Source organism: Meleagris gallopavo, chromosome 6 (assembly GCF_905368555.1).
Source record: "Meleagris gallopavo chromosome 6, MGAL_WU_HG_1.1, whole genome shotgun sequence".
NCBI lineage: Eukaryota > Metazoa > Chordata > Aves > Galliformes > Phasianidae > Meleagris > Meleagris gallopavo.
Genome location: NC_139409.1, coordinates 15,982,611 through 16,006,657, shown reverse-complemented (window position 1 = coordinate 16,006,657; position 24,047 = coordinate 15,982,611). Strand labels below are relative to the sequence as shown.

The 24,047-nt window shown below is 39.1% G+C and overlaps 1 protein-coding gene across 4 annotated transcripts; it reads right to left on the bottom strand.

Annotated features, from left to right (window-relative positions):
• Positions 1-339: 339 nt before the first annotated feature.
• LOC100542170 (uncharacterized) lies at positions 340-24,045 on the bottom strand. 4 transcript variants are annotated; one of them, XM_085227209.1, is made up of 19 exons: positions 23,799-24,045; positions 21,115-21,233; positions 20,752-20,880; positions 19,907-19,971; positions 19,756-19,812; positions 19,557-19,655; positions 15,092-15,159; positions 14,253-14,340; positions 12,495-12,564; positions 11,795-11,867; positions 10,979-11,062; positions 9,614-9,743; positions 8,932-8,976; positions 8,765-8,846; positions 8,582-8,674; positions 6,532-6,611; positions 5,610-5,653; positions 1,667-1,746; positions 340-1,044 (listed from the first exon to the last, which is right to left on the bottom strand). In XM_085227209.1, exons 1-19 carry the CDS (start codon positions 24,043-24,045, stop codon positions 922-924), a joined length of 1,776 nt encoding a protein of 591 aa, XP_085083335.1. In that variant the 3' UTR covers positions 340-921. The 4 variants fall into 4 exon arrangements, 3 of the variants coding, with proteins under 3 accessions (XP_085083335.1, XP_085083336.1, XP_085083338.1); XM_085227210.1 differs by having other exon boundaries at positions 20,752-20,817; XM_085227212.1 differs by lacking the exon at positions 10,979-11,062.
• Positions 24,046-24,047: the final 2 nt, after the last annotated feature.

Below are 24,047 nucleotides of genomic sequence, written 5' to 3'. Positions count from 1 at the left end.
AGCACTTACTGCTTGCATAAGGAGTTAATTCAGGCTGAGCAACCATATAGCCAAAGAAGAAACATCCCAAATAATTGTGTTGACTGTACTTAAGAAGCAAACACATTTGTGAATTTTTTTTAGTCAGTGGAAGATTTCTAATAATATATTTTTCCCTGGCTAATTATACTTGTATAGAAACAGATTTATGAATTGCTAATCATAGCACAGCCTTCATTTCAGATGCAAGCAGCACTCAGGACAGTTGGAACTGGGAAAAGCTGAGGTAGCATCAACAAGTAACAAAGCCCCAGATAAGCGAATTTTGCTATAAGCTTTGTAGCATTACATTGCACCTGATTGCTTATATATTAATTTTGTTTTAATTTATACACTTAGTTTCATGATCTAGAATTGCAATGTCAAATACAGACACTGGACTAAAACCAAAGATGAGTCCTGCTGGTTACAATTCAAGGTATGCTGCTAAGTAACAGCTTGGAAATGTGTTTGTCAGATCAGCAGGAAGCTGAATACAAAAGGTATACGGACCTGAGAATACACATAACGGGACACTTGCAAGGAAGCCCATTTTCAAGTGCTACCTGTGAAAATTCCCTGAGTCATTATATCCATATACCTTCATACAAAGAAAGAAGAGAGGAACAGAGAACAGGAACAGAGAGGCAGGTTTAGCACACACCTGACTCTGGCGAAGGTACTTTGGGTAAGTCACTCCCAAGATGGCCACAAATACCGGTGCAACTTGGTGATGCAAACATACATAGTGGTCCATTTCTTTAATCTTTAGACTTTATAAAGTTGGTCAAGAAGTTGTCTAGCAGAGCAGCAGATTCCAGTCCACAATGCACGAGGGAGTAAGGCTTCCTCAGTCCTATCAGAAAGTCTGAACTCCGACAGTTCTGCTTGTTCAAGTTTCCCTCAGGACGAGCAGCTCACTTTAAGACCCCTGGCCCAAGCAGGCGGGCGCAGGGCATAGCCTGCTTTCTCTGCAGCCTGCTGCCTCTGGAAGGGACGCTGCAAGACCTGCTGCAGGAGCTGAACCTAGAAGCAATTAAATTGGGTATGTTTTTATACAAAATGTTTTCTGCAAATCCGAGCAGTCTCTGCCGCCTCACATTATGCACCCTCCTTGCTCCAGAAACAATTCCACGAGTTGATTGCTATTAGTAGTGCTGCCGTTATTATGGCAAACAATTTAATTAATACTCCTAATATTGCTAATATTAGCAATAATATTAATAATAAGTTACTGTTAGAACATAAAACAGTGTTGGTCAATGCATACTACAGATTCAATGAGCAAATGCAGCCACTGTTTCATTAACATTCATAGACATTAGGACAAGGGGGAATGGTTTTAAACTAAGACAGGGGAGGTTTAGGTTAGATATTAGGAGGAAATTTTTCACACAGAGGGTAGTGACGCACTGAAACAGGTTGTCCAGGGAGGTTGTGGATGCCCCATCCCTGAAGGCATTCAAGAGGCCAGGCTGGATGTGGCTGTGAGCAGCCTGGTCTGGTGGTTGGTGACCGTGCACATAGCAGGGGGTTGAAACTAGATGATCATTATGGTCCTTTTCAACCCAGGCCATTCTATGATTCTGTGATATGATTTTATGTCAATTATTAGCTGATATCTCAAGAAAAAACGAGCTCATTTTACCTCTGAAAAATCATTCAGGTTAGCTTTCTGCACTGCTGATTCTGCCATCCAATTCCTAAGCACGTATCTAGGATTAACAGCTGAAACCAAAAGTAAATCATGTTAAATTTAGTTAGCAAAAATCAACAGAAGCAGATCACAATCATTGCAAATGTAATTGAAACCTTCGGGGAGATTTAATTTGCAGATAAAAAAAACTGCATAAAAAGGAAAAAAGAATGAATGTATTTATCTGTGAGCTGCTAAAAGTAACCGTTTAATTTGCACAAGGAGTAATGCCAAAGTCGCATCACCTATATGTAAAACAAAAAGTAGAAGAGCATCAGATTGATTCAAAGAGGCTTCCCTGCTATGAGCACCAGCAGCTTCTCTAAAGTGTTTTGTTTGCTTACATTCTTGCCACACTGCTGGAAAGCAGATTCTGATGTTGTCACTATATTCCTGGAGATCATAAAAATTAATATTAATATTCCTGCTTTGCTGGTGGCTGAACATCTGCCTGCTGAAGGGAAGTAGCAAATGATTTTTTTATTTTGCTTTGCCACTTTCACTTTACCTGTTAACGCTGTCTTTATCTCAACCCACCGCTTTTTGTCTCTCCAGCACAGGAAAAAAAGAATTGGGCAAGCAGCCCACTTGCATCTCCTTATACTGCTTCTTTGACTTGTTTATCCTTGTTGACTACCCAAATAACTGATGCCTTCGAGAAAAAAGTGTGGCCTCGCTCCTCCAAAGGCTCGGTGGTCAGACAAGCACAGAACTTAATTCATGTTCCATAGCTCCCTGCAGACAGTCAGTGCTGAGCACAGCAAAGACTTCTCTGTAATACACACAGCCTCTAAAGAATGCTCCATTTAACCAGCTAACAAACTAGAATTTACTGAAGCTATGTAATCAGCAAAACAACACTTTGTGATTATTTTATGTATCGCAATATAATTAAATTCTTTATGTTTGGAACTGAATGACAGCCATTTTGAGCACCAGATTTGAGATTCAGCAGTGTGTCTTTACGTCATTTAAAAAAGTAAAGGACAGAAATCACTTTCTTCTGTAAGTACTGAACTCTGACCACTTGTGGTCCTGCTAAAATAGAGGTGAACCTCTTTCACAAAATAAGAACGTGGGCTACAACCAGATGCACTCCATCTCCGTGGCACTGGCATAAAGCCAGACAAAAGGAACGTTCCTCCATTACAGAGGCTGCCCAAGTCACACAACGATATGCTGGTACTACGCAGGGGGTGTTCAGACTGAGTATAAGGAAGAAGTCTTTTACACTAAGGGTGATGAGGCACTGGCACAGGTTGCCCAGAGAGGTGGTGGATGCCCCATCCCTGGAGACAATCAAGGCCAGGCTGGACGGGGCTCTGAGCACCTGATGTGGTGTAGGTGTCCCTGTTCATTGCTGGGGAGTTCAAATATAGGAATTCTTCTTCACATCAGCATTGTGCTACACGTACTTACAGAAATTAAATGAAAACCAACAAATAGGACTGGTTGTTGGGAATCTTGATCACTCCTACATAGTTGTAACAATACCCTGCCATAACCACTAAAAAAAAACAATCTTTTTTTTCCCACTTAGTAAAATAATTTGCTGTGGCTGAGAATTTTATTTAATCCAGTAAATGGTTTTCAGTTAAGTATGAGAACAATATAAAAGAATATTAAGAAGGAGGATAATTTAACATGACTCATACAAAAATGATAATCCACATTAAAGCCATGACTCATATCAGCAGGAGAGTATTCGTCCCAGAAATATAATCTTAAAAATTGCAAATTGACAAGTTTCACAGTGGAGTTAAAAATATCTGTAACTAACACAAGAGACAAGATAATTATGAAAGAATAAGAAAAGCCAGATAAGAAAAGGACAAAATATAAGAAAATTTGTGCCCTTTCAAGTGTATTATGACGTGGACTACAATTTTTTTCCTCTTTTTTTTTTTTTTTTTTTTTTTAACATATTTCTTTTAAGGAAATACAGTGACAGACTTCACTGGGATTTAGATTGTCAAAATTTTTTCATCAACTCCTAAAGGAACTGAGGCTACGCAACACAAGACAAAGTGCTATGAAGAACTAAAAACCAAGTCATGTGAGAAAAAAAAATAAAGATCATGATATGTGATCAACTTAAAGTACATTACCTTGAAGCATTTGAAGATATTCCTCTACACTTAGTAATAACAAGGAAAAGGCAATGAATAAGGAGCTGTTAATGACAATACATTCAAGGGCAGCCAATACTTAGAACAGCAATAAAAAATTTAGTGGGACTTAACAAGCTCATATAAAAATCCAGAGAAAAGCACGACAGTTTTGTCTTTAACATTAATTGTTCTGTAAAAATGCACAATTGTATTGGGCTTACATGGCAAGGATTTCATGGTGGGGTCACAGACGGGTGAAGAACCTTCAGTCACACTTTAACACTTACAAGCTAGCAGAAATGTTACAAAGTGTGATCTTTGTTTAAAAAATTTTGTAGAAAATAACAAATTGCTCTCAGTATCCTGTTAGTAACCTCTGCTAGCTGTGCTGCAGGAACATGGCCAGTTACACAGAACACAGCTAATTCATCCACGAATCTTCACTTATCAAATTTTGGTCTGCTACCAAAGCTGAGACCTAAACCTTCAAAACCTTCCCCTTCTTTGTCTGCCTCCTATCCCATAACATCCTCTGAGATGTGTGTGCATAACACAGTGCTGGTTTACAGAAGATCATCCCCAAACTGGGAGCTTTTCTGATTTGGAACAAAAACTCAGACTGCCTTCTGTACAGTCTTCTGTAAAAGCAGATTCACAAAAACACAGAAAGTTAGCAAGCATAGAAAAACTGTGTTTAGGCAGTTCCCAACCTTAAACTTTAGGTGAGGAAAGCTGGGAATTTCAAAACAATAGCTGAGCTAACATTTTCAGGGTCTCACAGCTGAAATTTCCCAACCATACCAGAACACAAACAATAAAACAAGCCCTTTTGATAACTATTCTCATATCAACTTTCTTAAAATGGTTGTAAAATTCAAAGCATTCTTAAAAACAGATGGAACATTAATTTGAAAATCTATCTGATTACTGAAACTCAGCACCATCTCCTGCCATCTTCCAGCTAAATTAATTTAAGCTTCTGAACAAATCAGCCAATCAATATCTAATGAAAAAGGAGAGCCATTTCTGCTAGGGATGCGAATAAAGCATCTGCAAAGCAGTGTAACAATAAAGCTCATACAGCCTCTTGTGCACAATTTGGCAGATCCCCCTTTTGGCTTCACTCTCTTTTGTCCAGAGATTTTCAGTTGCTCATTGTCTGTGGAAGGCAAATCGCACAAGTTTACCTCAGCTAATTGCAGATCAACAAAAAAAAGTACAATTTCATAACCACTGTTTCAGCTGTGATAGACACCTAAGCATCTTTACCATCTTGGATTTAAAGCAACTTGGAAGGAGAAAATAGAATATTTAATCTCTGAGAACCATGCCTTCCTCTAACTACTACTTTCACAATTAAATGAGGATTTTTCTCCCCCGCTTCACTAAATAAATAAATCAATGAAGTGGGCGCCTATCAAAAATATGAATTCTTTATAATACACAAAAACAATATGGACATGTTGGAAACTCCTACAAATCCTAGCCCATGGAGCCAGCACAGGATGGCTATAAAAACATTTCTTGATGTTATCAAAGGTTCTTTACAAGAGAAGAATAATGTTTTTCTGAGCAAAGCCTCACTTGAGACATCACAAAATACAGCAAGCATGTTCCTATGGGCCAATAATTCTCAAGTTTTTTATAGGTATCAGAAGGGAAAAAAAAAAAAAAATGCAGTCCACAAGCACCAAGTCATGGAACAAGCGGGAGAGCCAGCAACAAACCTATGTAAGAAGTTGGTTGCCATCTCCAAGTGTACTACTTCGACTTATTTTACTTACTTGTCATTCTTCTTCTTCTTTTGATGTCTGAATCACCCTTGTTACTACATATAAGAATAAAATTTAAAAAAATTTAAAAATTACTTGTGAAAGTTCCTTAGATTTTCCTTACTCGTGACACCTTTCAGCCTTTCTTCTGTTGTTAACAGTTAGTAAGCAGCTAATTCCATCAACTGATTCACAATAATTCAACAAACATTGACTTGTATATTCATTTTTCTTTCATGTCACTCCTAACCCTTTCTCAAGCCATCAGCCTGCAAGAACTCAATTTTCACCTTTTCAGAATTTGGGTTCTGACTGAAATTTCCAAGTGTCTGATATGCAGTCTGCTGTCAGCCATGCATAGCATACATGACTGAGAAAAGCGCACGGATTTTTTATTGATTAAAGATAAAAGAATTGGTACGAAGTTCCAGCACGAATGTCCCTATCTACACAATAACTGTGGTGTTTAAATACATCCTTTATACACAGAGCCATCCAACTTCCATCCCTGTCATCCCAAGGCAACACTATCACATTAGTAAAAAATGTATGCACTGCCAGCAATGAAATAGTACCCATCTCTATGTATTTGCACAGCCTGACTTTCTGATTCTTGGAATGAACATATAGGACCCATATTTTAACAAAACCTATTTACTGAAGAAATTTAATCATTCCCCAAAGGAGAACAAATACAGACCACTCTTCCCTTTTCATTTTTATGTACTTCTGTGACAAACCAGAGTTACAATAGTAATTATTACAGAAGCTAGCACAGTCTAAAACCACAAAAAAAAAAAAAAAAAAAAAAAAAAGGCATTACAGTTTACCAGTCCAACTAAAGATCACATAAATCATTGTAGACTAAAGTTGCCATCTTCTGGCAAACGCACAGCTGGATTTACTTTTAAGCTTGAAACTTCTTCAGACTTACCCATCTAACCGTGAGAGGTACATAGCAACCCATTCTGAAAATAACCCGTGTTTTCCCAGATCCTGCAGGGCCCAGAACTCCTAAGGGGAAAGAAGATGTTAGTGACAGGTAAAAGGACCTGATTCCTGTTAAGCAAAAACTGAAATGAGCAATCAGAGAAAGCATATAAGGAGAAACAAACAGTGAACCTTCAACAAATTTTCTTCCCTAAACTCTACTTGTATCTTTTCCTCTATTTAAATTACTCAGTTTTGACATCTATATTAACCCATCTCTTTTACAGCAAATTCTACCTAAATACCTTCAGCACTTGTCCCCTATTTTTCCTTAGCTTATCTTTTGACCCATTTTGTTTTTCAATACTTAAACATCAGTATTACTCTCTTATGTTCTTTGTACGTGGATCAGACATATTTGCAAAGAATAAGGAACAGTCTTTTTTTTTTTTTTCCCCCTCCCAAAGAATAAGGAACAGATATTGATTAAAAAACAAAACAAAACAAAACAAAACAAAAAGTGTGGGGAAAGAGGGCAACTTAAGGCTCCAGGCATAGGAGAAGATTATAAACGATAGGAGGGAAGAAAGGCAAGGAGACAGAACAGCCTGGGCTTCCCACTTCCTAGTGCTGGACCACCACCACAAACTGGGCTTCTCTGACTGAGAACAGCTGCTTCATATTGCTCAGTTGACAGAAAGCAGCCAAAGCATAAAGGCAAAAAATGAACATCAGAGAAAGAACAGATTAGAAAGCGATGGACAGAGATAAAAGGAAATAAATAGCAGATATACAAGAAACAAAGCAAGAAAAAAAAAAGGGTGAAAGTGACGTTGAGTATGGGAAATTCAAAGCAAGAATGAAAGAAAGGTTCAATTACATCTGGGAGTACAAAAATATAATGTAAACCCCATTTGAGTATACAATTGAGTTAAAATTACATTAATTACAAGCTGAGGGTCAGGGAAGGAGGTAACAGGTGAGAATTGGATCCAAGCATTTGTTATAATATGTGCAGGGTTCAGCTGCTTGAGCAGGAATTTCAAATATTATTACTAAATGTAAGGATGCCTGCAATGTTCCCAAAAGTTTTGAACATTTTTAGATCAATTTTGGATTACATTTGAAAAAAATAACATAAATAACATACAAATCAATATGAGAATGTACTTTGCTACCAACAAAGTAAATGAATGAACAACATGAGAACACAGTTTCATGTAAAAAACTTCAAAAAAAAAAATTACAATTTTCACCTGAATAAAATTTCTGCTGCTGTCCCCCATCAGTTTGGGTCTCAAAATTTGTGAGTTCCACCATTAAAGTGCACAGGGAAAAAAATAAATAAATAAACACAAAAAGTCACCTTCTATCAAGTGAAGGCTGCAAATGACCCTCAGCATAGCAGCAGTGTCACAACTACATCAGGACTGATAGCTCTTGAGCCTGCAGCTTTAAAGGGGAAGACACATTTGCCAAAAATGGCACTACTGCCATAGTCTAAGAGTGGTTCCATACTGTACAAAGGAGGCTTCCTTTCTTCCTTTCACACACAGTTCACACTTTCTGTACAAATGATTAATTCCACAAATATAGCTCTTTTCATTTCTGTTCTTTTCTTTTTCTGATTGGTTGGTTTTTTGTTTTTTGTTTTGTTTTGTTTTTTGCTTACCTCTCAAAAATCTAAACTTTTTAATCACCAATGGCTTCACATTCACAGAACAGGTCAGATTAGACTTCTTTCTTAACAGAAGACTAAAAACCACAGAACTTGGTCAAGATCATTTAATTATCTGTAGCACAACTGGAAAAAGAAACAGTAACTCCTTATCTTCATAACATGCTCCATGCACGAGTTCCTTCTTCTCCCTAAAAAGGCCTCTTAAGTTCTCATTCAGTGATAAACAGAAGTAAGTCAAAAGTTAGGGAAAGACAGCGGCACTTCCCAGGGAAAGTTAACAACATTCTCCATATTATATCAAGGTGTTCTCCAACCTGATTCACTCATTTGATATTGCGTGTTCCTAGAATGGGATGCCTGTATTAATGAATACCTCAGGAATACGGAGCTCCTTTAATTGGTCTGCAGTAATTTCACTGAGCTGTCGAAATGTCATTGTGAAATCAGCCTTTGTGTCTTCCATGAGCTAGTGAAACAGAGAGACTTGTATCAGTGCTTTAAAAATGGAGTACATTAGTTCTGATGTTTGATAACAAGATTAGCAAAACAAACTCACTTTTAGAAGAAAAGCAATCAAATAGTTATCATCCTCACTATCTCCAAGAAGCCCCAGTTTTCTTTTGAACAATTCTGTAAAACTGAAAATAGCAGCACAGTAAGGAAGTTGTCACATGGTAATTTGTAGTACTGGGACTGCAGTGTGTGAGCTCTGGAACTGCATACCGGACATAATAGGTTTGACCATACTCTTCCAAAATCTGGGATGCTCTGCAAAGAAAAAAAATGAATGTTAAATTCTCTGGAACTACAACTCTACTGTGGGCATAACCCTATTGCAAACTTAGAATGGAAACTTCTGATATTTCACAAACATTGATATTCTGAATCAAATGAGATATGTGTTACGAAAAAGTCTCAGAGGAAACATCAAATACATCCATAGCTGTTGCAAGGAAAAAAAAACACAACCTTTCTTTCATTTTCATATTGAGTAAGAAATCATGAGTTTAAACTGTAGTCAAGATTTACATCAGGAATCTTTACAAAAGAATGCTGAAATACTACCTCATTATTTCAGAAGGTTGGATGGTCTTCATATGTAAGCTCTTTAAAAACCATGCTAGGAAAACCTATAACAGGAACCTACAGGCAAAGGTCCTACGATAGGGGAAGAAGAAGGGGCCCCATGACATCTAGGACAGGCCTCCAGATAGATTTTGCTATTATTTGTGGTTAACAGAAAACATTCCCATTCCCTCTTATGCTAGCCAATAACTAGTTCAGGACCAGTTTCCACCTAGAAAAAAAAATGATTTTCAAAGCTCTTTCTTCCCTATACATATGGTGATTAGATGGTCTCACATCTCTCCCAGTTAAGTGTTTAGGTATTTAAATGATTACTTACAGCTGTTTTTGCCTGGGATCCAATAAAGGTTTCAGTGCTTGTAACAGCTTGTTCAGATTAAACAGCCCAACGTTTGCCTGGTTTCCTATCTTATACCTCCCTTCATCATCAGACGTGTTTGGAACAAAATCTGTTTCAAACAAAACATTACTCTTCCACAACAGCGTAATTAAAATAAGCAACCAACGTTAAAATATTGATGTGCATTTGTTTCTGTACTTAGGCAGCAAACTAATAAAAGTGCTGAAGATATTGAAATGTTTAAACTCAGATCTCAAAGACGTTTATTTACAGTGGATTAACTCAAGATCTAATATTTGCAAGCCTAAGAAATCTCTCTCAGATTAACTTGCATATATCATAGGTGGGATTTTCCAACTTGAAAATACAAAGTAAATTTGGATGTTTTTTAAAAAAATTAAATACTAAAAATATTTTGTTCAGTGTTTTTACTACATGTAGTGCTACTATTAAGTACAAAAAGTATAAAAACAACTGCACAACTAGATTCAGGATTTACAATTAAAAAATAACATGTATAAGCATGCATTTAAAAAAAAAACAGAGTTGCATAGGCAAGCGTTATATATTCATTCCTGAAAAATTATATCAAATGTGTTAAAGTATGGAAATCCTTATCTGGGAGATAAACATGTGCTACATAAGTGACAGGGTACCCAGATGTAAGACCTAAAGCCAGAAAAGACTGTTTTTTTCAGTACAACAGAAGTCAAATAATACCTACGCTCAAGAGGTTTCATTAATTTGAGGCTGCAATCTCATGATAACAGACCGCAAGACAACCAACCACTATTGGTTCTGAACATTACTCAGATGAGATCTGTCAACAATAATCAAATGTAGCGCATTTATGTATATGCTGCATTTACATTAATCAATCCCAGACTGAGTTGATATATTCAGTTTTATATGCATATGCCATGACAGGATAGGTTTGATTTCTTTTCCTTCCTTAGAGCTGCTGTGACTACAAAGCAAGAGCATAATGCATGTAAAGTTGCATGCAACTTGCCATAGGCTGCTTACAGCAACATGCAATTTTTAGTTTTTGAGGTTCCTGTTATATCATCTGTTGAATCAATGAAATGCAACAGGAAGCATTTTTTGTGAAAACAGGCTTAATAGCGATATTTTATTTTCAAACTCTCAGCAACCAAAACATAGCCTGTATAGCATATTATAAAACTGGGCTTTAATATATTTTTCCCCCTAAAACTGTTCAAACAATACACATTCTTGGGATTTTTTTTGCTAATAACATTAGAAGAAATTACATAGATTAATAAAAGTAATTTATGTTTAGTCAAAAATTGTATTTAAAAAAAAAACAAGTGCTACACTCACTTGGGTCATAGGAGTCCATAAATCCAAACGGACCATAATCTATTGTTATGGATAACAAACTGAAGTTATCTGTATTGCACACACCTACAATTAAACAAGGAAAACAAAAGGTAACATTCCACTCTAGATTTGCTGTAAAATCAATCCACTGAATCTAGACAACTAGAGAAGTTCCCTCGCAGAAATCAGATTCTGGAAAACAAACTTGTCTCTTTCATTCTTGACCTGGCAGGTGTATGAAGTATAAAAATTAGGAACTGTTTGTTATATCATCTGGCATTTGGTGTCCATACCTAGATGGCACTCTTTCCTTTTCCATTCAGTGTGACACAGTATTGAAACAGCATCTTGCACAGTTCCTCAGTTAAGTTTCTTTGCACGTGGACTGTGTGCTGTATTAGCAACACAGTGCTACTTTATTTTGCATAATACAAACCTGAAACCAGGGTGGACAGCACTCTATCCTACACAGTACATACACTATAAAAGGACAGGTTCTTACATAGATGCATCAAATCCTGAGCAATTAAACTTACACATCTTTGCACATCAGATAATCACAACAATACTGGAAAACCCATACTCTTGCTGTGTTCTTTGTTTCTGCCAGTTAAAGTCAGACTGAAAAAATCGGGAATTTTTCTCAACTCTGTTATGAAAAGAATTGCATAGTATTAATGAATAACAGATACTGCTGCAGGCAAGGACATCGGAAGGACTGCAGAACAAAGGAACAAATAAAAGCCATCTTTAAGTAAGTAATTATAGAGTCACTCCTGTAAAGCCAACACTGTGACAATATCTACTGCAGCTTACCATGTGCAAAACCCACAGACATCCACAATGCAATCAAATTTGCTGTCTCTGATACGACTGTAGAGAAAAATTCCTAAAATCAAATACATGTTTTACTTCACATAAACAGAATACAATCAGCAATATAAACATTTGATTTACTTTAGAAATACTTTGTACATTCTATTTTTAAATGTGCATCTCTGATCACTGCCAACTGGGATCATTCGTTCACATGCTAAATGATGTGACTGCAAAACGGCCTTATTCAGCAGAGACTATAGTTACATAAATACACACAGATGCAATAAAAGTACACAGTTACATACATATGGATACACTAAAAAAAGGGTAAAAGTCTTAAAAAGGAACAAAGACGTGATAGTTCTACATTAGGAAAAACCTAATTCATCACATTGTAACCATTGCTCACTTAAAAGTCTGAGCAGTAAGAGAACAGAAAGTAATGCAAAATGGAAGCTTCCCAACAAACACATCCATAATCAGAAGTGGTGAAAAAGGAATGCTCAGACTGGATTTTGAAAAAAAGAGGCAGTTTCTTGTTTTGTTTTTTCAACCAAAGAGTAAATGAGTTATTAATAAAACCTGAAAGATTATTACAGATATTGAAACTTTATAAAGCTGCAAACTTTGCAAAGCTTTGTACAGTGCTTTGTTCACAAGCTTGTGGAAAACAAAAATAGCTTTCAAAAATACTTACCAGATACCTATCTGAATTGTTGGGGACTATTGATGGAAAATGTTCCTGGATGATAAAGTCCAGCAATCTCCTGTAACATGAGACGCAGAATTCATTAAAGAAAAATTGGTACTTTTAGAATTGAGCATTCAGAACTCTTATTTCTTAATAATCAGATGCTGACCTACAGCCTGCTGCAAACAGGCATTAGAAAATGGCATCTATTTACTCCAATGAATTTTGGATTAAGCCTTTAAAAATACTTAGAGATGCAACCTAATGTTCCAGTTATAACTATAGCCAGAGACTGCCATGGAGTTAAAACTATTCCCATGTGTTGTATTTCCAGAGCACAACGGGATCTGGTTTAGCATAATATCATACCAGACTTCAGGAAAGAAGTAATTTGTGGATCCAAAAAAAGCTGCATCATTGCAAGTAATAACTCTAGATTAGAATTCTCCACACAGAAAATTTTATGACTGAATTCTTACTAAGTAGGGTTACTTGCTATTATAGCTGGCCGTTCCCCTAAGCATAGCATTCCTATATGGCAGGTTAAGGAAACTGGGATACATACATTAAAAACTGTGATGCCTATCAGATGCTTCATTTACAGATTTAAAGCAGAGCAGCTGGCAATCAGTACAATTACGAGCTCTATGTAGGACTGTTGTTGCTAGAGCTAGCCAGGGCCACTGGCACAGGCAGCTGTAAGAACCACCTACACTGGGCAGGTGACCCAGGCAAGGGCTGGACCTGGGCAAGGGTTGTGAGGCTGTGCACACAAATGTTTTACATTCTAGTCAGGCTGTTGGAGCAAATAACTGAACTGTCCTCGCACTGTGACTGCTTTAGCAGAGTACCAGCTGTTAGAGAGCTGACCAACATACTGCCTCAGAGATCAGGCTGCCCTGGGCCTCTGTTCTGTATGAGCACAATAGATCTGTAGGCGCTCATTAAAACCAATTGCTCGCACATACTTTAACAACAATAAAAAACAACGCTGTGTCATTTTAAAGTCAGTTCCCTAATTCAATCTCCCAGTTTATAACAAAACACTCCTGTGAGATTTCAAAGAAAAAGAAAAGGGGAGGTGGGGGGAAAGACAGCGTAAAGTCACAGGGGAAGTAACCTTGAATTACCAATTAATGCAACGTGCAACAGCTGTTATTTCTCTCTTGTTGTTTTTAAGCACCCAAAAACAATTGCTATTGCAAGTTGTTATCAGTCAGTACATTGCTTCCACAGAGGAATGATCAACGTTAAAACAAAACAAAACATCTGCCATGCTAATTGCCCGAGATGAAGGAACACACAGAAGCTAATATTGCTAAGAGGTTTAAACTTGTGCAATACATTTTTACCTAATATGCGTGCCTGGAGGGTGTAGCTTATACAGCAAACTGGGGCTAGGGATTTCTGCTGCTTTAGCCTCACAGACAACTATGAGAAACTAACACCTTATTCTCTAAATTTATAACTCTTAGTAAAACATACAGCTTCCCCTGTTCTCAATGCTTAATTACCAGAAATATTTGAGCTATGATAGCTTTTTGATGTTACAAGATCCAGGCCTTAAGAAACACCTGGGGGATTTTATCTCGGTGCCTTCAGAACCTTTGTATGTTTGTAAAAATACAGCAGGTTATCTTTCTCGGTGATGCAATCTTCCTTTCTATATAATTGATGCCTGAATTTCAACTGCATATATGCATTCCAGTACAAATTTGATTGTTAGGAGAAGCAATGTAATTACTACAAAGACCAAATCCAAACCTTAGTAAGTCCAGTTCCCCAGAATGAGCCAAGATTTCTAAGGATCCTATACGAAACCACGATTTGGCAAGACGGAGTACTACTGCACCTTAAATATAGATACATGTTTAAACGTAAATGGAGTATCAGCAACATCCCATAGTCGATCTGTTACGTGCTGGTCTTTGCTATAGACAAATAATTTACATGTGCATAGTTAACAAGTATTTCTAGCAGTATGCTCTACACATAACAGGTGAATACACGTAATACCACACTACGCATGCATTTTAATGATAAAGGTTAATTTGCTGGAAAGCAATTGGTACTTTTTACTCCTCCACATCTTCATCTGTTTAGCAGTATGCACTATACCAGCAAACATAAGCAAAATTCCAGTACTGCATTAACATTACAACTCCCCCACAGAAGGTAGCAACAAAGAACGAACCAGCGTAAAACACTTCTGATTTTAATCCATGCTGTGCCATCCCACTCTTTTTCAGAGCAGGCTTAGAGGATGGAGCAATGGTGCAGCCACAGTAGTGCCCCATCATTATGGTATTGCCTGTGGAATTATGGAAATTTTCCCTAGATCCCAACATCATTTTTGTAATGGCATGTGAAAAAATGTATAGCACTACAATACATGCCACAGTCAGAGCAGGTCTGTTCAAAGGGCTTCACTTTTTTATCTAAGATGTGCTTGAGACTGATTTTCTCAGGAAAGTTTTCTATCTCAATAAATGAAATGAAGCCTATTGCACAGTTTTTGTTACACATAAGTGACAAAGTTGATTTTTGCAATGGGGAATTAAGTTGCAGTGGTAAATCATGTTACTCTGAAATGTGTTCATTACCTCTCTCTTTCTTAATATTTCCATTGTAAAACTGGTCTCTCCACACATCGTCGTCACTGACAACTAAGCTGTAAGAAAGAAGAAATGAAAATTAAGAAGTTATTACAGGAAAATTAATTTACACTGGAGATCAAACTATATTTTATATGACTATTTATTTCAGAATATTCTTTTGCTGGAATAGTTTGTTTTTACAATCAACACAGGCAAACAGTAAAGCTGCAGCTTACCAAGCTTCATTAGCAGCATGCTTTCCCCTTCTACTTACACAGTGCTGCCCATTTTCCATTACGTACATTGTTCTTGGGGAGAGGGTAGCATTCAGAAAAAGCACTGCATCCATTTGGAACCCCAGTAACTAATGAGAGTAATGATAACATAAATAAGTTACAAGTCCCCTGAGGACAACAGCAAAATTGGAAAAACAGAAATTAGAAGCCAAATTGTTGCATCAGATTGCCTTTTATGTGAGCCAAATCTGCTGTCTCAGTAATCTCAGGGACAGAACTGGGATCCTCAGCAATTGAGAACTCTGCAAATAGTACCAACACACAAAAAAAGGCATAATTTTGATGATGCATTATAATTCTTTTCTTTCTTCTTCACTACTCCTTGTACTTGAATTTTTAAAAAACAATACCTTCCTCTCAGTTGCCTTACAGTTCTGCACATCCTAGATATTTTTCTATTTATCCAAATACTGAGATCTGTGAGTGCTTGGAAAATAACCAGTTGTACTTGCTTTAAAATATGTCAAAATTTACACTAATCTTACAAAATAAAATATGTAATTTCACTCTATTTTCTGTTATTATCCAAAGAAGAAAATTGCATCAATCACCATAAGCCATATGGGGGCATCATTTTCTGCTAAGGTTAATGTGTAGAAAGTTTGCCCTCCAAAGCAACGGAGATTATACTAACCATCCTGCAGAAGGAATGCCTGGTGTTATCTTTTGAAGGAAACATTATTCCTTCAATAGGCACAAAAGACTTCTGATTTGAGAGCCTAGGAGCAGGAAAAACTACCCCAATTCATATAATTCTTTGTTTTTTGCTTAGCTTTTTGCTAATTGAGAAAGGTCTTTCAATTCAAAATAGCTGGATGCACAATACTGGAAATTTTATGCAGGTAATTAAGGTATCTTTTAGGTAGTTGAAGGCTGAACAGAAGACAAAACCAAACTTTCCTTGGAGGAACACAGAAAAGGACAACAGACAACAGGCTTTTGACACTACTTTGAGGCTTATGACACTTTTCTCCCACAGGACCTTTGTAACAAAGCTTAGAAAGTGCAGGGTAGATGAGTGGACAGTGAGGTGTGTAGAGAAGTGGTTGACTGGCAGAGCTCAGAAGGTTCTGATCAGCGGCACAGACTTTAGTTGGAGGTCTGTGACTAATGGTGTTCACCAGGGGTCAGTGCTGTGAGGCCACATCTGGAATACTGTGTCCAGTTATGGGCTCCCCAGTTCAGAAAAGTCAGGGATCTCCTAGTAGGTGTCTAGTAGAGGACCACAGAGATGATGAGGGGCCTGGAGCATGAGGAAAGGATGAGACCTGGGACTCTTCAATCTGGAGAAGACTGAGAGGGGATCTCTCAGTCTGTTTATAAATATCTGAAGTGCAGAAGTCAAGTCGGGGGGGGGGACGGACGACTCTTCTCGTGGTGAGCAACAGTAGAAAGGACAATGTGCAGAAATTGGAACACAGGAAGCTCCATATTAACACAAGGATGAATTGCTTCACTGCCAGAGTGACAGAGCACTGGAACAGGCTGTCCACAGAGGGGCAATTAGAAGGAATTCTTACAACAGTAATAATTGATGGTAACCATGGCTTTGAAGTTAAATAAGTCTTTTTTTCTGCATTTCAGAAAGCATTAGCAGCTAGCCAATCCAAATGTTCTCTATTAACTGCAAAGAAAAGGCTGTGAATTGTTCCAAGTAAAAGCAGGAAAAAATACACAGAAGTCAAAAAATTAAAAGGCTTTGCAAACAACTAAAAATGTCTCAGACAAAGTACCAGAGGCTGCAGGGTACTCTGACTGCAGTTCCACTCTCGGGGCAATTGCTTTACTGGAGCAAAGCTAGGAATTTTTTTCCAGAAAGAGTTGTTGTTGAAGCAGTAAAATAATGATTGTTATGTCTCTATGAGTAAGAATACAAAGTGCTAACATGAGTGAGCTGAAAGAAGGAAATCTTAATCATTCAAGAAGAACAAACAAATTCAAAAAGACCCCAGACACAAGTACAACAGTGTGCATCAGAGCACGAAAGGAGAGCAGTCAGGATAATAACAGTACTCAGTTCTGCTGTTTCAGACCTCTGCTCAGAGGGTTTTTTTTTATTTGTGTAACCCTTAGCACACTCTGCACAAAATCCCTACAGAATATCAGCACTTTTCTTTCTGAAAATCCAGGGAGGCAGCAAGACTTTTATAGTTACTAATACAAGTTAATGAACAAATAACACTTAAAAGTTTGCCAGATAACTGAGCAGCTGCGTCAAGATACCACACTACCACTATAAAAATAGTTTTCAAACAGCCTCTCCAGTTTGAAGGTACCATTACCTGGACAGCAGCAGATAAGAGGTATACTTGGCAACAGGAGACAGGGAGCTGAAATCACTCTTACATCAGCAGCTGGAACAGCACTCGCTGAGGAAGAGAGGGACTACATCCCAAACTAACCTTAGCTCGAGCTTAAGGGCTAGAATTCATGCTCCCAAGTGCCCTGCATGCTCTTCTGCATGACTACCAAGTGTTGTGCACGTAAGGGCCATCTCACACTGAAGACTGCACACTGGCTTACCTCTTTGACCTAATCCCTGACGCTAACTGGTAGACCCACTTCATGACTAAAATGGTACCATGTGAGGAAGCAATCCTTAGCAAGCAGTATAGTCACAAACTGTAGCACCCCATTGGGAAGACAGTACTTGAAATTAATAGAGCAAACCAACCTGCTGGGTGTTCTGGGTTAAGCTGTAAGGCTTTTCCCTACAATTCTGCCAAAAACTCTTTTTACAAGAATTCTAAGTGAACCTCACCAGCCTCAGTGCTACAGCTCCCCACGGGGAAGAATACAGATATCAGCTGGGGTTTTTCCAAATGAAGTCTCACAAACAGTTGGAAAAGCTTGTACAGAGAACTGAAGCACACTGTGTACTCAATAGAATTGGTACACAGTTAAGTGGTAATTTCACATTGGTTTTGCACTGAACAATTTGTTGAAACGGCAGCAAAGAAAGGACAGAACCTTGCCAGATACTTCCCTGCTGATGCTCTGGAAGACAACATTTGCATCAATAGCTAACAGCAAGGGTTCTCAAGGTGAAGTCAGTGAATAAACCATCAAAATGTCATTTACAAACACCCCATTTCAAAAGAAAAAATGTGTTAGAATTAATGCTACAGAGATTTGCAGACACCTTGCAAATACAGAAACCCTGACATGTGGCAGCTGGGTATTGGCCTCTTCCAGAGAACATTTACTTCTTTAAAGCCTGAAATTCTGAAGTACAGACATATGACTCCCTTGGAACACAAAATAAACATGGCATTTTAAACACAATCATCTGAAAAATTCAGTTTAGTTCATTCTGAGAAGGTCATCTACATGAGTGAATTTTAGTCCTCTTTGGTTCAAACAGAATTGGTTTTAAATGAGTTTTTAATACAATTCCCTCTCTGCTCAAGGTGCGTTTGTATAAAAAAGGAGTTGGAAGTAATTATCTACATTCAAGTCTATCTCCAATACATTTATCTAACCATTTTTCCTACCAGTCTTAAGAATTGCAAGTAGCTGACTACAACAACACAGAAAGAGTTACTTTCAACATTTTCCTGCTTGGCCTGATTCTGGAAAAATTCATCAAAATGCATAACTTTAGTGTAATAACAGACTGTAACAAGTACTAGCAGACTCACCGATTATCCACAAACTTGAAGGGTACTACAGAGCAGGAATCTAGTCCTGCTGTTTTTGCAAGCTTTTCTGGTGAATAAGAAGTGAAAGGACAGTTATATATATATATTTAATAGAAGAAATTTGGATTGTAGTACCATAAAAATGAGAAAGGGGAGTTGTGTCAGATATGATTACTCCAATTTCTCCTTTTTACTTTCTTCATAAATGAACCACATTTCAAATTAAAATAAGGTAATTGAGTTAAGACAGTCTTCCAAGAGCGCAACAGCTGTTCAGCACAATACATAGACAGTACACTATACTGTGTTTAAACAGAATATTTTAAAGCATATCAAACATAAAAGTGAATGGGTAAACAGCTGGAGCTCATGATTTCTGGAAAGTTTTATCCAAAAAAATATCTAAGAAAGGGTTCCAATTGCATGCATGTGAAAAGAAAGATCTGTCCTTGTTCTGCTTTATTGGTGCTCAGCAAAACTCAGGCACAAGATTACCTTTAATTAAGGATGGTGTGAAAAAGAAAAGAGTAATACCTAGCAGCTCTGCTTGTTGGAATTCCAAGATAATGCATAGCCTCACTACACAGAAATTCCCGCACAGAAGAGCGAAGCACAGCTCTTCCATCACCATTCCTACAGAGAACAAAGAAATAAAAAAATCAGTCACAAAATCTAGGCAACTCTAAAACAGAAAACATCCACTTTTGTTATGTATGAATTAACTGCAACTTACCGGGAGTATGGGGTCTTTCCTGAGCGCTTCAACTGTAGTTCCCACCTCTCACCACGCCTGCAAAAATACCATCAGTTTGTAACAATGCACCCTGGGCTTTGCAGCTGTACAGAATACAGAAGTAGTGCAGTCATTTCAGAAAGCCTCGCACCTGTTTGTGTACACTCCGACCAAGTGGGCTCTTCCGTCCCCCAGCTGACCTGCCCAGCTGCCAAACTAGCAGAAATGAACATCAAATCATTTCTTCTATGAGTAACAGCAGTTAAACTCAAGCAGTACAAATTGCATGTAGGTTCGCTGTGATCTACGCAATACAATGACACATTTGCTCAGGGAGTAATTAAGATATTGATCCCTAAAGCACTTTCACACTCACACCAACAATGAATCAGAAACCGCACACAGACACAGTAATCCCCATATTTTCCCTCTACCCTCCAGCTACAAAGCCAGTTACTGACCTGTCTTTTCTGCATAATGAGCCCTTCAACCAACACGTCTTGTAATAAATACACGATTTTAAACTGGAAATTATGCACCAAGTTCTACCACTCTTTTCCATGAATAATTTCATCTATTTTAATGAAACTTAACTCTTATTAAATCACGCTATTGCTGAATTCAGTGAGGTTCTGTCCTTCTTCGCTCCCCTGAGCCAGTACTACCTATCACCAACCAGAGCTTGCCAGGCTGTGGGGTACAAAGCAGACTCTGCAGCTAACAGAAAATATAAGAACAATTTGCTTCTTGGAAAACAGAGGCAGAGAAAGCAGACACAGTACCACAAAAGGGTATTATAGATCTCTTCTATCCGCAGCCCTCACAAAGAGCAAACCTGCCATCTAAACATCCACATACATTGATGTACTTATGGGTATACATGCATACATTTACAAGTACATATACTTACATAATTCAAGGAAATAATATAATTTAAGGTAGAATCCACATTAAAAGAACTACACAATTCCACCTGGAAGAACAAGGGTTAGTTACCTGATGACCTCCGTATCTATGGGCCAATGGAACAGACCCAGGTAACACTTTCTCACCGCTGACAAACTGAAAAAAATCAGATGTTTCTTTGACAGATATATGAAGATCCAAAATATCTTCAATAACTTCCTGGAGAAAAATAATACATGTGGTACTTGAATATGAACAAAATTCTGGTGGTAACAAATGTGTTGTCTATATCCTTTATTATCAGTAGACATCTCACAATATGGTTTAAATGTCCTATTTGTTTGAAGTATATACTGACACCTCAACAATAAACAGTTTATGAATATTAAAATATACTTTAATATGTATTTTAACTATTGTTATAAACTGGAGAGGAACCAAAATAATACCAACCTCTGAAACAGCCACAAGAAGAACTCTGGATTTAAAAGGTGTGGGATAGACAATTGAAAAAATGCAGTTTCTCACATTACGGACATAATTTTCTTGGATTGGATCAATTGGAAAAGAATCTGTATGAAACACATGAAAATGGTAAAAAACAAAAACAAAAAACAAAATAACAACCAAAAAACCCAACCCTAACCGTATTATTCTTGATAATACCTTTCCTCTTAAATCCAATCAAAATACTTCAGAATCAATTTTAAAAAAAATCAACCAGCCACACAATATGAACAAAGAATCGAAATTTACCAGAACATGTATTCATAGAGTCATACAACTCTTAGAGTTGGAAAGGACCTTCAAAGGTCATCTAGTCCAACTCCCCTGCAACGAACAGGGACACACACAGGTAAATCAGGCTGTCCAGGGCCTGATCCAACCTCACCTTGAAAGTCTCCACGGATGGGGCATCAATCACATCCCTGGGCAACCTGTTCCAGTGCCTCACTACCCTCATTACAAAAGACTTTTTCCTTCTATCCAAAATTAAACCGTACGAAAAGACCCCCAGATAAACTTAGGGTCTTACTCTATTTAAGATTTTTCAAAGGAAGGATTGAATCCTGAAGTTAAAGGAACAAGAAGACCATGCCAATTTTAAGCTCTAAAACATATTTTCAATCAAGTGTGATCAGAAGAGTCTCCAGAGTACTGGTGGGTGGAAAGCTGGACGTGAGCCAGCAGTGTGCCCTTGCAGCCCAGAAGGACAACTGTATTCTGTGCTGCATCAAAAGAAGTGTGGACAGGGAGGTGATCCTGCCCCTTTGCTCTGTGCTAGTGGGACCTCACCTGGAGTACTCCAGATGTGGAGTCTTCAGTACCAGAGAGATGTGGACCTGTTGGAGTGCATCCAGAGGAGGGCTACAAAAATGATCCCAGGAATGGAACGCCTCTCCTGCAAGGACAGGCTGGGAGAGCCAGGGCTGTGCAGCCTGGAGAAGAGAAGGCTGTGAGGTGATCTGATAGTGACCTGTCAGGATCGAAAGAGGAGCTACAGGAAAGAAGGGCATGGACTATTTAGCAGGGTCTGTGGTGATAGAACAAGGGGAAATGGATTCAAGCTTAAAGAGGGCAGATTTAGCTTGGATATAAGGAAAAAATCTTCTACAGTGAGGGTGGTGAGGCACTGGCACAGGTTGCCTAGAAATGTGGTAGATGCCCCATCCCTGGAGGCTTTCAAGGCCAGGCTAGATTAGGCCCTGGGCAACCTGATTTACCCATGCACCCGTTCCTGTTCACTGCAGGGGAGATGGACTAGATGACCTTTAAAGGTCCCTTCCAAGTCTAAGGATTCTATGATTCTAAGGCAGTTTTACATTGTACTCAGCTATATGCAACTCTACAAGGTATTTGCAGCAGCCAGAAGAGCTACACCCACAGCTGAACATGGCAGCAAACAGCTGAAGTCACTGCACAGTGGTAACTGCGGCACAGCCCACATGCAGCGATGATCTCCAGGTAACACTTCGAAGTCTTCTCTGAGCAACGTAACAGTAAATAAATGGGTCAGAGGATGCACTTCTTGCTGTGGCATACATATGCAAAGATGTACTTCGTTCTTCACCCAAAGCTACTCTGAACCATCTAACAGCACAAATACTGTTTTATAACACTGGACAAATATTGTGCATTTTAACACCTTTTTGTATTTCTCCTTGCAATATTTCTACAGTTTTGTGTTAAATTCCCATGCCTCACAGTCACCAATTTGTAAAATCACAGAACGGTTTGAGTTGGGAAGGACCTGTAAAGGTCATCTGGTCCAACTCCCCTGCAATGAGGAGGGACATCTACACCAGGCGCTCAGATCCCCAGCCAGCCTGACTTTGAGTGTCCGCAGGGACAGGCATCCAACACCACTCTGAACACCTTGTGCCAGCGCCTTATCACCCTTAAAATATTAAGATATTAAGTCATTATCTCAGGAGACCTGCTGTTAGCCAAGTTTCTCAATGCCTTTTAACAGCAAATTCTGCTTCAGACATCTGCCACACAGTCTGTCACTGGTTATGCCTGCATATAAATCCACCACCTGAAGAAAACTACGTCCTAGCAGAACATGTTGGAAGGGACCCCCAAGGTTCACTGAGTCCAACCTCCGGCTCCACACAGGGACCACCTAAAATCCAAACTCTCTGGAGCGGTGTCCAAACATTTCTTAACTCCAGCACTCAGGGCCGTGCAGCCCTGTGCAGCCTGTTCCAGTGCCTGAACACCCTGTGGTGCAGAACCATTCCCTGACCCCAGCTGCCCCTCCCCTGACACAGCTCCATGCCGTTCCCTCGGGCCCTGTCGCTGTCACACAGAGCAGAGCTCAGCGCTGCCCCTCTGCTCCCTGTGAGGAGCTGCAGCCGCCATCAGGTCTCCCCTCAGCTTCTCTGCTCTGGGCTGAGCACACGCAGGCACCTCATCCACCAAGTCATCACCTCTAATAATCTACGCGGGGGCAACATGGAAACAACTTTTGCTATTACAGCAATTCTGTAGGCTACACAGCCTTGGGTACTAGAAATCGCTGCCAGCTTATTGCACTAACGCTGAACTGCGACTTCTGCGCCTCTGCATTACGACAGCTCCCGACGAGAAGCAGCAGCCGCCCCTCTCTCCGCCACCCCGGGCCAGGCGCGCACCCAGCAGGCTCCCCGAGCTCAGGCCCCACTCGCCGACGCCGGCAGCCGTCCGCTCCCTATCACAGCTCCGCTCCAGGCGCGACGCGTTCGGGCCCAGCACAGCGGGGCAGAACCGCTCCGGCGGGCCCCGGGCCCCGCAGACCCACGCGAGGCAGGCGAGCACCCCGGGGAGAAGCAGCCCCGCCAAACCGCCGCCCTCCTCGCGGGCGGGGCTCGGCGCGGCAGCGGCGCGGCGGGACGGCCGCATGG

Excerpts from the sequence above, each read along its gene's own strand:
- LOC100542170 (XM_085227209.1), bottom strand. The coding sequence starts at position 24,045 with ATGCGGCCGTCCCGCCGCGCCGCTGCCGCGCCGAGCCCCGCCCGCGAG. Across the intron at positions 11,868-12,494 it reads ACAATTCAGATAGGTATCTG|GAATTTTTCTCTACAGTCGT; the intron begins GTAAGTATTTTT and ends ATTTGATTTTAG. Across the intron at positions 8,847-8,931 it reads GGTCAAACCTATTATGTCCG|TTTTACAGAATTGTTCAAAA; the intron begins GTATGCAGTTCC and ends TGCTATTTTCAG.